General features: G+C 49.0%; 1 protein-coding gene across 1 annotated transcript in view; it reads right to left on the minus strand.

Moving 5' to 3' along the window:
- Nucleotides 1-13,561, minus strand: part of LOC149449578 (uncharacterized) — a 36,838-nt gene that overhangs the window by 17,878 nt on the left and 5,399 nt on the right. Inside the window, exons 2-4 of the mRNA XM_089693076.1 lie at nucleotides 4,968-6,158; nucleotides 4,312-4,442; nucleotides 3,012-3,858 (exon numbers count right to left, since the gene is read on the minus strand). Of these exons, the coding sequence (XP_089549202.1) occupies nucleotides 3,012-3,858; nucleotides 4,312-4,442; nucleotides 4,968-6,158 (2,169 nt within the window). The remainder of the gene's footprint in view (nucleotides 1-3,011; nucleotides 3,859-4,311; nucleotides 4,443-4,967; nucleotides 6,159-13,561) is intronic.

Consider the following 13,561-nt stretch of genomic DNA (forward strand, 5'->3'; position numbering starts at 1 on the left):
GCCTGCTGTCGAGCCTGATGACCTGGTGCATGTTATTCAGCCTAAGGAACCGATTCCTGCTATCACGCCTGATGACCCAGTGCCCGCTATCCAGCCTGATGACCCAGTATCCGCTATCCAGCCTGATGATCCTATCCGGCCTGATGATCCTATCCGGCCGGATGACCTGGTGCCCGCTATCCAGCCAGATGACCCGGTGCCCGTTATTCGGCCTGAGGAACAGATACCTGCTATTCGGCCTGATGACCCGCTGCCCTTAATCCGGCCTGATGATCCTATCCAGCCTGATGATCCTATCCGGCCGGATAACCTGGTGCCCGCTATCCAGCCAGATGACCGGGTGCCCGTTATTTGGCCTGAGGAACAGATACCTGCCATTCGGCCTGATGACCCGCTGCCCTTAATCCGGCCTAATGATCCGGCACACGCTAATCCGCCTGATGACCCGATGCCTGCTACCCAGCCTGATGATCCAGTGCCCGCTACCCAGCATGATGGACCGGTGCCCGCTACCCAGCCTGCTGAACCGGTGCCCACCGTGCAGCTTGATGTGCCTCTGCCTGCTGCCCAGCCTGATGTGCCTGATGCCCAGCCTGATGACAGGTGCCTGCTGCCCAGCCTGATGTTACTGCTGCCCAGCCTGATGTGCCTGCTGCCAAGCCTGATGTGCCTGCTGCCCAGCTTGATGGCCCGCTGCCCAGCCTGATGTGCCTGGTACCTGCTGCCCAGCCCGATGTGCCTCTGCTCGCTGGCCAGCCCGATGTGCCTCTGCTCGCTGCCCAGCCTGATTTGCCAGCCCGTGATGTCCAGCTAAACTGGCTAATACCTGATTCCCAGCCTGCCTCTGGAGATCCTGTGCCCAGCAACCTGCCTTCCTGTGTTTAGCTGCATAAAGATGAGTCTACCAGCAGGAGGCCCAGCCAGGTGCTTGACTCCGGCACTGGGATATCCAGCCAGTTGCTTGACCCGGATGGTGGAACATTTTGCCTATTAAGGATTGTTTGGAGCGTCCTAAGGCCGCTCCTTAAAGGGGGGGTACTGTCAGGAAAGGACTCACTGCTGGTTGCAGTACCAGGACATACAAGCAGGTGTCCTTGCAGCAGCCAGGATCTCACCTCCTGCAATCAAGTCATCACCTGAGGCTGATTGCAGGAGGTGTATTTAAACAGCAACCAGGCCTGCAATCAGTGCCTTGGTGTTTTCCTTGAGCCTCTGCGATTTGCTAATGCAGGCCATAGACAGGGAGAAAACCAGCCGAAAATTTGTTCAAAAAAATAATCGGCCGATTTTCGGATCGTTTGTGGCTGAATTGGTCGGCCGGTTTTCTTGATTTTGTGACTTTTTTTAAATCGTTTACGTTGGGAAAAAAAAACGCCCGATTTTCACGGCAATGATGGGCAAATCAGACGATCTTTTTCCCAATTAAAGAAATGCGCATGAGCTGTGACCAAAAAAAGAACATCTGTATCTATTTGTATCCATACAAATAGATACAATGTTTGCAACCGCAATACTTAGAAATGTCAAATCTATTAGCGGTGTCCCTGCAGAGAGCTCCGCTATGATATTTGACATTTAAAAGTATAAGGGTTGCAACATTGTATCTATTTGTATCCGAATAGAAACATCTGTATCCAAAATGGATACAAAGAGATACAATGTTGCAACTTTTTCTTCTTATTATTATTCATATTCTATTTCTTCTTTTAAATGTCAAATATAGCGGAGCTCTCTGCAGGGACACCGCTATTATATTAATTGCCAGCCGTAGATGGGACAAAAATCAGCCAACTTTTTATTAACCAATGGTGGTAACGTCGGCTAATCGACCAATTTTTTTTTTTCTAAAAAAAAAACGGCCGGTTTTCTCCCCGTCTATGGCCTGCATGAGCCTGCTACCTGCTCTCTGTTCTGTGTCGTGTCTCGTCTCACCCTGCATCCCATGGTTGATCTCCCGTGTATGACCCCGGCTGGCCTGACTACTCTTGTTGCTGTTCGTGTTTGTATTGGGTGAGGGGTTTGTCATCGAGTTGTTGCGCTGTGCGTTGTTTACTGGTGTCTCACAAAGAGCCTGGTGTTCCCTATGTCAGTCCACACGTCTCTGGTCATATCCAGGTTACTGACAGTAAACGGGGAGTAACAGGCATAAGACAGAGTATACCAGGCAATGCATCTATTGTTATCAGGGCTGCCCAGGTGTAATTCCCACAAATGTCAGTAGGGGGCAGCACAATACAGATCTTAGTACAAGAACCCCAGCACAGTTCAGCCTAGTGCAAACACAGTTATCTGCAGTCTCCTGGGGGGTGGGGGGTGGTAACACCCTTCTGACAAGGAAGCTGCTGGTAGAAAGTACCCTGATGATCAGCTAAAGGGATCTCCAGACAAGCTCCACCCACAGGGATTTCTGCAGGACCGTCCTAATGCACAGACACCCCTGGGAGCTGCCCAGGTGCCCCGGGTGTACGGGAGGCCCTTGCAGTTACCTTCCCAGCACGAGGAATGGCATGTGGACAGAGCGGGTTATCAGTGCAGTGGGTAGGGGAAACTACTGGAAATGATCTTCTATGTGGCTCTTCCTGCAGCAGCTGAAATCTGGCATCACCTCCTCCCTCTCGGAATGGAGAGCCACACAGAAGATCAGTTCCAGTATATTCCCCCACCTGCCAAACTCATCACTTGCTCTGTTCACATGCCATTCCCCCTGCTGCCCAGGCCCCACTGTGTGCCCCCTGCCATGCACCTGCCATGCAATGTGCTCACCCCTCTGCAGCTCTGCCGGCTTCCCTCTGCTCCTGCCGGCTTCTGCGGGGGACAGGGCATCTTCAAATGGGGCCCCAGTGCATTACTCTGCCCCAAGGCCTATGATGCTATTAAGATGGCACTGGATCTGTGGACTGGTTCCATCTACAGGGATCTCCATACAGGCTTCATTCACAGGGCTCTCCAGAGGACTCACCTACAGGGATCTCCATACGGGCTCCATTCACAGGGCTCTCCAGAGGACTCACCTACAGGGATCTCCATATAGGCTCCACGCACAGGGCTCTCTAGACAGGACTGACCTACAGGGATCTCCATACAGGACTCACCTACAGGGATCTCCATATAGGCTCCACGCACAGGGCTCTCTAGACAGGACTCACCTACAGTGATCTCCATACAGGCTCCACGCACAGGGCTCTCCAGACAGGACTGACCTACAGGGATCTCCATACAGGACTGACCTACAGGGATCTCCATACAGGCTCCACGCACAGGGCTCTCCAGACAGGACTGACCTACAGGGATCTCCATACAGGCTCCACGCACAGGGCTCTCCAGACAGGACTGACCTACAGGGATCTCTGGACATGCTCTACATACAGGGATTTCCAAACAGGTTCTACCTACAGGGATCTTCACACAGGTTCCACCCACAGGCATCCCTGGACCCCCTCCGTTCACAGAGACCTCTGGAACAGATCCACCCACAGAGATTTCTGTAAAGGCTCCACTCACATGCATCTCCAGACTGGTTCCACCCATAGATATCTCCAGACAGGCTCCACTCACAGGGATCTCTGGACAGGCTCCACTCACAGGGATCTCTGGACAGGCTCCACTCACAGGGATCTCTGGACAGGCTCCACTCACAGGGATCTCTGGACAGGCTCCACTCACAGGGATCTCTGGACAGGCTCCACTCACAGGGATCTCTGGACAGGCTCCACTCACAGGGATCTCTGGACAGGCTCCACTCACAGGGATCTCTGGACAGGCTCCACTCACAGGGATCTCTGGACCGGCTCCACCCACAGAGATCTCTGGACCGGCTCCACCCACAGAGATCTCTGGACCGGCTCCACCCACAGGTATCTTCAGACAGGCTCCACCCACAGGGAATCTCTGCACAGGCTCCACCCACAGGGATCTCTAGACCGGCTCCACCCACAGGGATCTCTGGACCGGCTCCACCCACAGGGATCTCTGGACCGGCTCCACCCACAGAGATCTCTGGACCAGATCCACCCACAGGGATTTTTGGACCTGCTTTACCCACAGGGATCTCTGGACCGGCTCCACCTACAGGTGTCCCTAGACAGGCTCTACCCAGAGGCATCTCTGGAAAAGCGCCACTCACAGGCAGCTCTTGATCAGATCCACTCACAGATAATTCTGTAAAGGCTCCACCCACAGGCATCTCTGGACTGGTTCCACCCATAGGTATCTCCAGACAGGCTTCACCCACAAGGATTTTGGGACAGGCTCCACTTACAGGATCTCTGGACCGGCTCCACCCACAGAGATTTCTGTAAAGGCTCCACTCACATGCATCTCCAGACTGGTTCCACCCATAGATATCTCCAGACAGGCTCCACTCACAGGGATCTCTGTACCAGCTCCACCTACAGGGATCTCTGGACCAGCTCCACCCACAGGGATCTTTGGACCTGATTCACCTACAGGTATCTATAGACAGGCTCAACCCACAGGGTTCTCTGTGCAGGTTTCACATACAGGGATTTCCAGACAGGTTCTACCTGTTGAGATCTCTAGATAGGTTCCAACCACAGGAATCTCTGGACTGGCTCCACCCACAGGCATCTTTGGAGAGGTTACACCCACAGGGATCTCTGGACCAGATCCACTCACATGGATTGTTGGATCGTCTCCATCCACATGTATTTCCAGACAGGTTCCACTCACAGGTTTCTCCAGACAGGTTCCACGCGCAGGGATCTATGGATAGTATTCACCCAAATGGATCTTTGGACAGGATGCCCAGGTAGTAGCTGAAATCCCATGCTCTAATGCTGTCATCTGATGGCCAGTGAAAGAGCCCCTCGCCCACCTGATGACATCTAACATACCTAGTCCCTGCTGTCTTATCAGGCACAGCCTCTCTGAGCAACTTATGTCTGGAAATAATAGAACATTTATCCCCTGGGCATGTGCAGGAATAGCAAAATAAAGAGAATTATTACCTGTAGGGCTGTAGGACATGACCCAGACATCTTGATTGGAAAGTTGTTGAACATAGTGAGATCCCGAGGAGATGGTCACCATCGCCCAGGAGTAATTCAGTGGCTTGAAATCATTGTCATTCCAAGCGGTTTTTGGCGAGAGTGAGATTCCATCTACCACTATGCTTGACTTTTGGCTACTAATGGAAACTACAAGCAGGTTGGTTGTAAAACCAGGGGGAGCGTGGACCACCTGGGAAGTCTCAAGCATGGTGGTGGCCATCACATTGGACATGAAGGAATCCAGGAATAAAAGATTTCCATAACAGATAAGCATGACCATCACATCCTGATCGGCCTTTATCCAGAGAGCACTTGTACTTATCACTTGCACAAAAGTGTCTCCTTTCAACATTTTTGTAGAGGAAATGATCACGGAGCCACTATACACATCCAGATTTGTGCTTTGAGAAGCCATCACCAGGATTTCATCATTCCTCCATAACTGTAAAAGTCTGAGGGGCACTGCAAACAATCTCCCCCATCTACTTATGGGGAGTAGCTGCTCAAAGGTGTTGCCAAAGATATACTTAGAAGTATTCCTAAAGCCTTGATGGCCACTCAGAACAGCTATAGGTTTATCTGCTTGTATGAAGGATCCTGAGAGGTCACCACCAGGCAGTTGAAACTGGGCACCTTGGTAGGGCAAGAGTTGGAAGCTTGTTGGATTTCCAGATGATAAAGACTTGCCCTGGAATGTGACTGAGCCACCAGATAATGTCACTGTGATAGAGGTCTCCTGGTCCAGGCTTAGTACTGCAAATTGAGCATTGCTCTGCACATGTGAGAATGGTGTGATGACATAGTATTCTATATCTAGAAGGTCCACTGGGTAGACATACGACCAGTCATAGTCATTAGACCCCCAGAGCTTGGAGATAACAGATATACTGCTATTGGATGAAATCACGATGACTCTTCCAGAGGAGATAGAACTGCCACTGAGCATGACACTGGTTGGAATAGTGAGGTTCACCATTTGTCCCTGCTGGAGGGTAAAGCTCTGGAAGAAGTCGGATCCCGGTATTGTCACACTGACCGAAGCACAACAGTCAATCCCATGTAAGACCAGCCCAAGCTGAGTGCCTGCTGATGGAGAAGCTTCCATGAAAGAGGTGACAAACTGAGTGCCACTGAAGAGAGACGATGACCCTATAGAGGAGACAAAGAGCGGGACCATACATTAGTGACTGCACACAGATCATACTGTACGTTACAGAGGGAACAGGCCAAATGGAAGAGGTCCACCCAAATGAGCAGCTTCTTCCAACACTTCTATAGCACTACGAATGAGATTTAGGGGCTGCACAGCTGCTTACTATGAGAGGTTTCCACCATCCTTGGTGTTACTTATCTGCATACTTCCAATACGATGAGTGAGAATGCAATGAAGCCACATATAGAAGCCCCCATATATCTCTCATGACCAGTGCACATGAAGTCCTTACTTAGGTTGTCCTCTCCCCGGAGATCCGCTCTGAATATAGAATCTCATAATACATAAACACCGTGTACATGGATGTGTTCAGATCTATCGAAAGTGTACTAATGGACTGTACATTGGATGCCACAGATTCCGAGAAAAACCTCTTATAGAAACCTTGTCACCTGTATACACCTCCCGATATACACACCACCCCCCTTGTATACACCTCCCGATATACACACCTCCCCCCTTGTATACACCTCCCGATATACACACCTCTCCCCTTGTATACACCTCCCGATATACACACCTCCCCCCTTGTATACACCTCCCGATATACACACCTCCCCCCTTGTATACACCTCCCGATATACACACCTCCCCCCTTGTATACACCTCCCGATATACACACCTCCTCCTTTGTATACACCTCCCGATATACACACCTCCTTCCTTGTATACACCTCCGGATATACACACCTCCTCCCTTGTCTACACCTCCCGATATACACACCTCCCCCCTCGTATACACCTCCCGATATACACACCTCCCCCCTTGTATACACCTCCCGATATACAGACCACCCCCCTTGTATACACCTCCCGATATACACACCTCCCCCCTTGTATACACCTCCCGATATACACACCTCCTCCCTTGTATACACCTCCCGATATACACACCTCCCCCCTCGTATACACCTCCCGATATACACACCTCCCCCCTCGTATACACCTCCCGATATACACACCTCCTCCTTTGTGTACACCTCCCGATATACACACCTCCTTCCTTGTATACACCTCCCGATATACACACCTCCTCCCTTGTCTACACCTCCCGATATACACACCTCCTCCCTCGAATACACCTCCCGATATACACACCTCCTCCCTTGTATACACCTCCCAATATACACACCTCCCCCCTTGTATACACCTCCCGATATACACACCTCCTCCCTCGTATACACCTCCCGATATACACACCTCCCCCCTCGTATACACCTCCCGATATACACACCTCCTCCTTTGTGTACACCTCCCGATATACACACCTCCTTCCTTGTATACACCTCCTGATATACACACCTCCTCCCTTGTCTACACCTCCCGATATACACACCTCCTCCCTTGTATACACCTCCCGATATACACACCTCCTCCCTCGAATACACCTCCCGATATACACACCTCCCCCTTGTATACACCTCCCGATATATACACACCTCCTCCCTTGTATACACCTCCCGATATACACACCTCCCCCCTTGTATACACCTCCCGATATACACACCTCCTCCCTCGTATACACCTCCCGATATACACACCTCCCCCCTTGTATACACCTCCCGATATACACACCTCCTCCCTCGTATACACCTCCCGATATACACACCTCCCCCCTCGTATACACCTCCCGATATACACACCTCCTCCCTCGTATACACCTCCCGATATACACACACCTCCTCCCTCGTATACACCTCCCAATATACACACCTCCCCCCTTGTATACACCTCCCGATATACACACCTCCCCCCTTGTATACACCTCCCGATATACACACCTCCCCCTTGTATACACCTCCCGATATACACACCTCCTCCCTCGTATACACCTCCCGATATACACACCTCCCCCCTCGTATACACCTCCCGATATACACACCTCCTCCCTCGTATACACCTCCCGATATACACACACCTCCTCCCTCGTATACACCTCCCAATATACACACCTCCCCCCTTGTATACACCTCCGGCCTGCTGATGTGTTTCCTGTTACTGATTGTATTTCCCCGCCCTGTGTATATATCTTGTGTTTGTGTTAAAATAAAGCAGTTCCCTTTGGAGGGGTGGGGAGACCCCTGTCTCAGCTCCCCATATTCCTCTTATGTGTAAGCCACCCTGTGCCTGTTAGGGGTACAGGGTGGCCTGTCCTGATATTGTGTAGACATGTATAGGTGGGGTGTGAGGGTTGTCCATTGTTCACTGCCATGTGCTGCATCCCATTGTTCTACAGTATTGTGTCTTGCTTGCCAGCAAACTATTATGGGATGTATGTGTTCCTGCATTGTCTACTGCCATGTGGTGTATCCCATTGTTGTATTGTGTGTCTTGGTTTGGTGGGGGGTGTTTCTGGCAGCCCTTCCCCCTGATGGGACGGCCTGCTGATGTGTTTCCTGTTACTGGTTGTATTTCCCCAAGAATCAGCAGTGGAAATTCCAGAGATTGCCATCCCCAAACCTGAAGTGCTGACATAAGGGCAGAGCTCTGCTAGCCTCTGCCCAGCACTGGTAACATCTTCTGGGTTCCATGGACAGGAGATGGTGAACCCCTATCCCCAGACACCAGTTCCAGAGACTGGGGATTTGATTGACTTTTCTGCCGAGCCCCTTGAGTTGGGCTCTGAGACCCCTGTGAGACCGAACATAGCCTCTCTGTCTTCTCGTAGGTCCTCAAGGGTAGGTTCTCCTTCATCGCCAAACACAAAATGATCTGTAAGGCTCTCCCACAGCAGGGCGGAGAGCATTCTGTTGTCACCCCTAAATATTTCTGCTCTGTGTGCCATTGAAGAGCCAGATATCGGTTATCCAGCTCTATCTCCTGCTGGACCAACCTGTCCAACTCAGTCACCCATTGCTCCTGGGGTCACTCTCCCAGGAATGGCATCCATAATTTCCGATGGTCCCTGGCCCGTTCCCCTGGGGTTGGATAGCACTTGCCCTTGTACATACCAGCAACCTGGAGGGCTCCACTCCAAAGCACCACCCAAATCTGCTGCCTGAGCTCCAGGTACTCATCCGCAGACACAGTCCTGGGGTATTCTGCAAGAACAGTCCGCAGCAGCCCTGGGAACTCTGATGCCAGGTCCATATCTCCACTGGGGTGACCGATGTCTACTTTCCTGATCTTGAATCCCGGAGGTGGTTTGGATGTGTTCACAGCCAGGCAGCACAATCCTACTGCTTGCCACCAATGTACCGGAACTGACCCAGACTGTACATGGGTATTTCCATTAGAATACTGCTTCCCCATTCGAACACCAACCACAGAAACCACCGCTGACCATACAAGAGTAGACAACACCAATCTTGAAGTAAACCAGGAGGTAGACTAGTTTATTTTAACACAAATAGAGGATATATACATTAAAGGCACAAATTCCCCCTCTCTGCATAATGACACAGGGCGGGGCAATCTACATTTAGTAACAAGAGACACACCAGCAGACAGTCCCTTCTGGAGGGAGGGCTGCTGAAGACACCCCCCCCACCAAGCCAATACACATAAACACATACATCCCATAATAGTTTGCTCCCAAGCCAGACACACAATAGAATAATTGGATGCAACCACATAACATTAAACAATCAGCAACCCCCCACCCCAATATTAGGACAGATCACCCTGTACCCCTAACAGGCACAGGGTGATTTACACATAAGAGGGATATGGGGAGCTGAAACAGGGGTCTCCCCACCTCTCCAAAGTGAGCTGGGTTCCATGGGTCCCCCACCCAATGTCACTAACATCACACAAGGTATGCAGAATACCATCTCTGAATGCACAACACGTCCAACCTTGAGGCAGATTGGCTACAGCAACAGAAGACCACACCAAGTGCCACTCCTGTCAGCTAAGAACAGGAAATGGAGGCTACAATTTGCACAGGCTCACCAACACTGGACAATAGAAGATTGGAAAAAACATTGCCTGGCCTGTTCTGATGAGTCTGGAGTTCAGTTGCGACATTCAGATGGTAGGGTCAGAATTTGGCATAAATAACATGAAAGCATGGATCCATCCTGCCTTGTATCAACAGTTCAGGCTGGAGGTGGTGGTGTCATGGTGTGGGGGATCCATCTTGCCTTGTATCAATGGTTCAGGCTGGTGGTGGCATGGTGTGGAGGATCCATCCTGCCTTGTATCAATGGTTCAGGATGGTGGTTGTGTCATGGTGTGGGGGATCCATCCTGCCTTGTATCCACAGTTCAGGCTGGTGGTGGTGGTGTCATGGTGTGGTGGATCCATCCTGCCTTGTATCAACAGTTCAGGCTGGTGGTGGTGTCATGGTGTGGGGGATCCATCCTGCCTTGTATCAATGGTTCAGGCTGGTGGTGGCATGGTGTGGGGGATCCATCCTGCCTTGTATCAATGGTTCAGGCTGGAGGTGGTGGTGGCATGGTGTGGGGGATCCATCCTGCCTTGTATCAATGACTCAGGCTGGTGGTAGTGGTGTTATGGTGTGGGGGAGATTTTCTTGGCACACTTTGGGCCCCTTAGTGCCAATTGAGCATCATTTAAACACCACGGCCTACCTGAGTATTGTTGCTGACCATGTCCATCCCTCTATGACTCCAGTGTCCCCATCTTCTGATGGCTCCTTCCAGCTGGATAATGCTTCATGTCACAAAGCTCCAATCATCTACAACTCGACAATGAGGTCACTGGACTCCAATGGCCTCCACAGTCAACAGATCTCCACCCAATAGAGCATCTTTGGGATGTGGTGGAATGGGAAATTTGCATTATGGATGTGCAGCCAACAAATCTGCATCAACTACGTGATGATATCATATGAACCAAAATCTCTGAGGAATGTCTCCAACACCTTGTTGAAGAATGAAGGCAGTTCTGAAGGCAAAAGGGGGTCCAACCTGGGACTAGCAAGGTGGACCCAATAAAATGGCTGGTGAGTGTATATAAATGTATTCTGGGTACAGCAATGCATGTCTGTGCAAACGCCAGTTAAAATAGCGCAGTGCTGAATAGCAAAACATGGCCCGGTCATTAAGGGGTTAAGGTGGTTAAAAAGGATGGCGGGTCATGCAGGAAGGGGATCAGATAAAACAGCAATACCAATAGGATAGCCTTATGGGCCCAGCGCTATTTTCCTGTCTCCCTGATCTCTGGAGCTCCCAGCGATGGGCCGGTGCTGAGTAGGAAGGACAGTTTATAGTATGAAGCTCCGTCTATAACGTTTTATTGTACTGGTTGGGATGAGGATATCGTCTATACAGCGCGGAGCCGTACTGTCAGTGATGATGCGAGTTGTTACATTGTTTCCATTTTCTATGTCTTGGTATCAGTTTGTCATATTTCGTATTGGTCATGAATGATGAGCCATGATTGGTGGATTGTGGGAATGGACCGGGCTCTGTAATAAATCTTCTCATTAACTCCAGTGACAGGACTTCATGCAAATCTGCAGCCTGCTCGGTATAGTGTGTACACATCATTATGGAAAGCAGAGAGGAGAGAAAACATAGAGACTCCAATCATCATCATCATCCTATGTACATTGTGCTATGGGGGGAGGGGCAGAGGACACCTCAATGGGTATACAGCAAGAAGACCGTATGCAGTACGGGAGAGATACATCTATGGATATATAGAATATATAACCTACAGATCCGTGTTCATACAGGAGGCGTGCTATAGATTTGTGTCTATATGTGAGGAGTTCTATAGATTTGTGTCTATATGTGAGGAGTTCTATAGATTTGTGTCTATATGTGAGGAGTTCTATAGATTTGTGTCTATGTGTGAGGAGTTCTATAGATTTGTGTCTATGTGTGAGGAGTTCTATAGATTTGTGTCTATATGTGAGGAGTTCTATAGATTTGTGTCTATATGTGAGGAGTTCTATAGATTTGTGTCTATATGTGAGGAGTTCTATAGATTTGTGTCTATATGTGAGGAGTTCTATAGATTTGTGTCTATATGTGAGGAGTTCTATAGATTTGTGTCTATATGTGAGGAGTTCTATAGATTTGTCTATACAGGAGAAACATTCCATAGATGTCTATACAGGGAGGATGTGATAGATCTGGGTCTAGAAGCATGTACAGGAAAGACATTCTATATATATCTGTCTGTGAGAGGCCTTCTACACATATTAGTCCATACAGGGGAGGCCTCCTATACATCTACATCCATACAATGGAGGCCTTCATGGATCTGAGTCCATACAGAGCAAGTCTTCTATGGGTCTAGGTCTATACAGAAGAAATCTATAGATCTGAATCCATACAGGAAAGGCCTCCTAACAATTAGAGTGAAAACAAGGAAGGAGTACTATAGATACATGGAGATCATACCCCCCTTATGTATTATACATGGAGATCATACCCCCCTTATGTATTATACATGGAGATCATATCCCCCCTTATGTATTATACATGGAGATCATATCCCCCTTATGTATTATACATGGAGATCATATCCCCCCTTATGTATTATACATGGAGATCATATCCCCCCCCTTATGTATTATACATGGAGATCATATCTCCCCTTATGTATTATACATGGAGATCATATCCCCCTTATGTATTATACATGGAGATCATATCCCCCCTTATGTATTATACATGGTGATCATATCCCCCCTTATGTATTATACATGGAGATCATATCCCCCCTTATGTATTATACATGGAGATCATATCCCCCCTTATGTATTATACATGGAGATCATATCCCCCCTTATGTATTATACATGGGGATCATATCCCCCTTATGTATTATACATGGAGATCATATCCCCCCTTATGTATTATACATGGAGATCATACCCCCCCTTATGTATTATACATAGAGATCATATCCCCCTTATGTATTATACATGGAGATCATATCCCCCCTTATGTATTATACATGGAGATCATACCCCCCCTTATGTATTATACATAGAGATCATATCCCCCTTATGTATAATACATGGGGATCATATCCCCCCTTATGTATTATACATGGAGATCATACCCCCCCCTTATGTATTATACATGGAGATCATATCCTCCCTTATGTATTATACATGGAGATCATATCCCCCCTTATGTATTATACATGGAGATCATATCCCCCCTTATGTATTATACATGGAGATCATATCCCCCTTATGTATTATACATGGAGATCATATCCCCCTTATGTATTATACATGGAGATCATATCCCCCCTTATGTATTATACATGGAGATCATATCCCCCCTTATGTATTATACATGGAGATCATATCCCCCTTATGTATTATACATGGAGATCATATCCCCCCCTTATGTATTATACATGGAGATCATATCCCCCCTTATGTATTATACATGGAGATCATATCCCC

The sequence above is a fragment of the Staurois parvus genome, unplaced genomic scaffold (assembly GCF_062004578.1).
Source record: "Staurois parvus isolate SC_StPar_1 unplaced genomic scaffold, SC_StPar_1.0 ptg000612l, whole genome shotgun sequence".
Lineage (NCBI taxonomy): Eukaryota > Metazoa > Chordata > Amphibia > Anura > Ranidae > Staurois > Staurois parvus.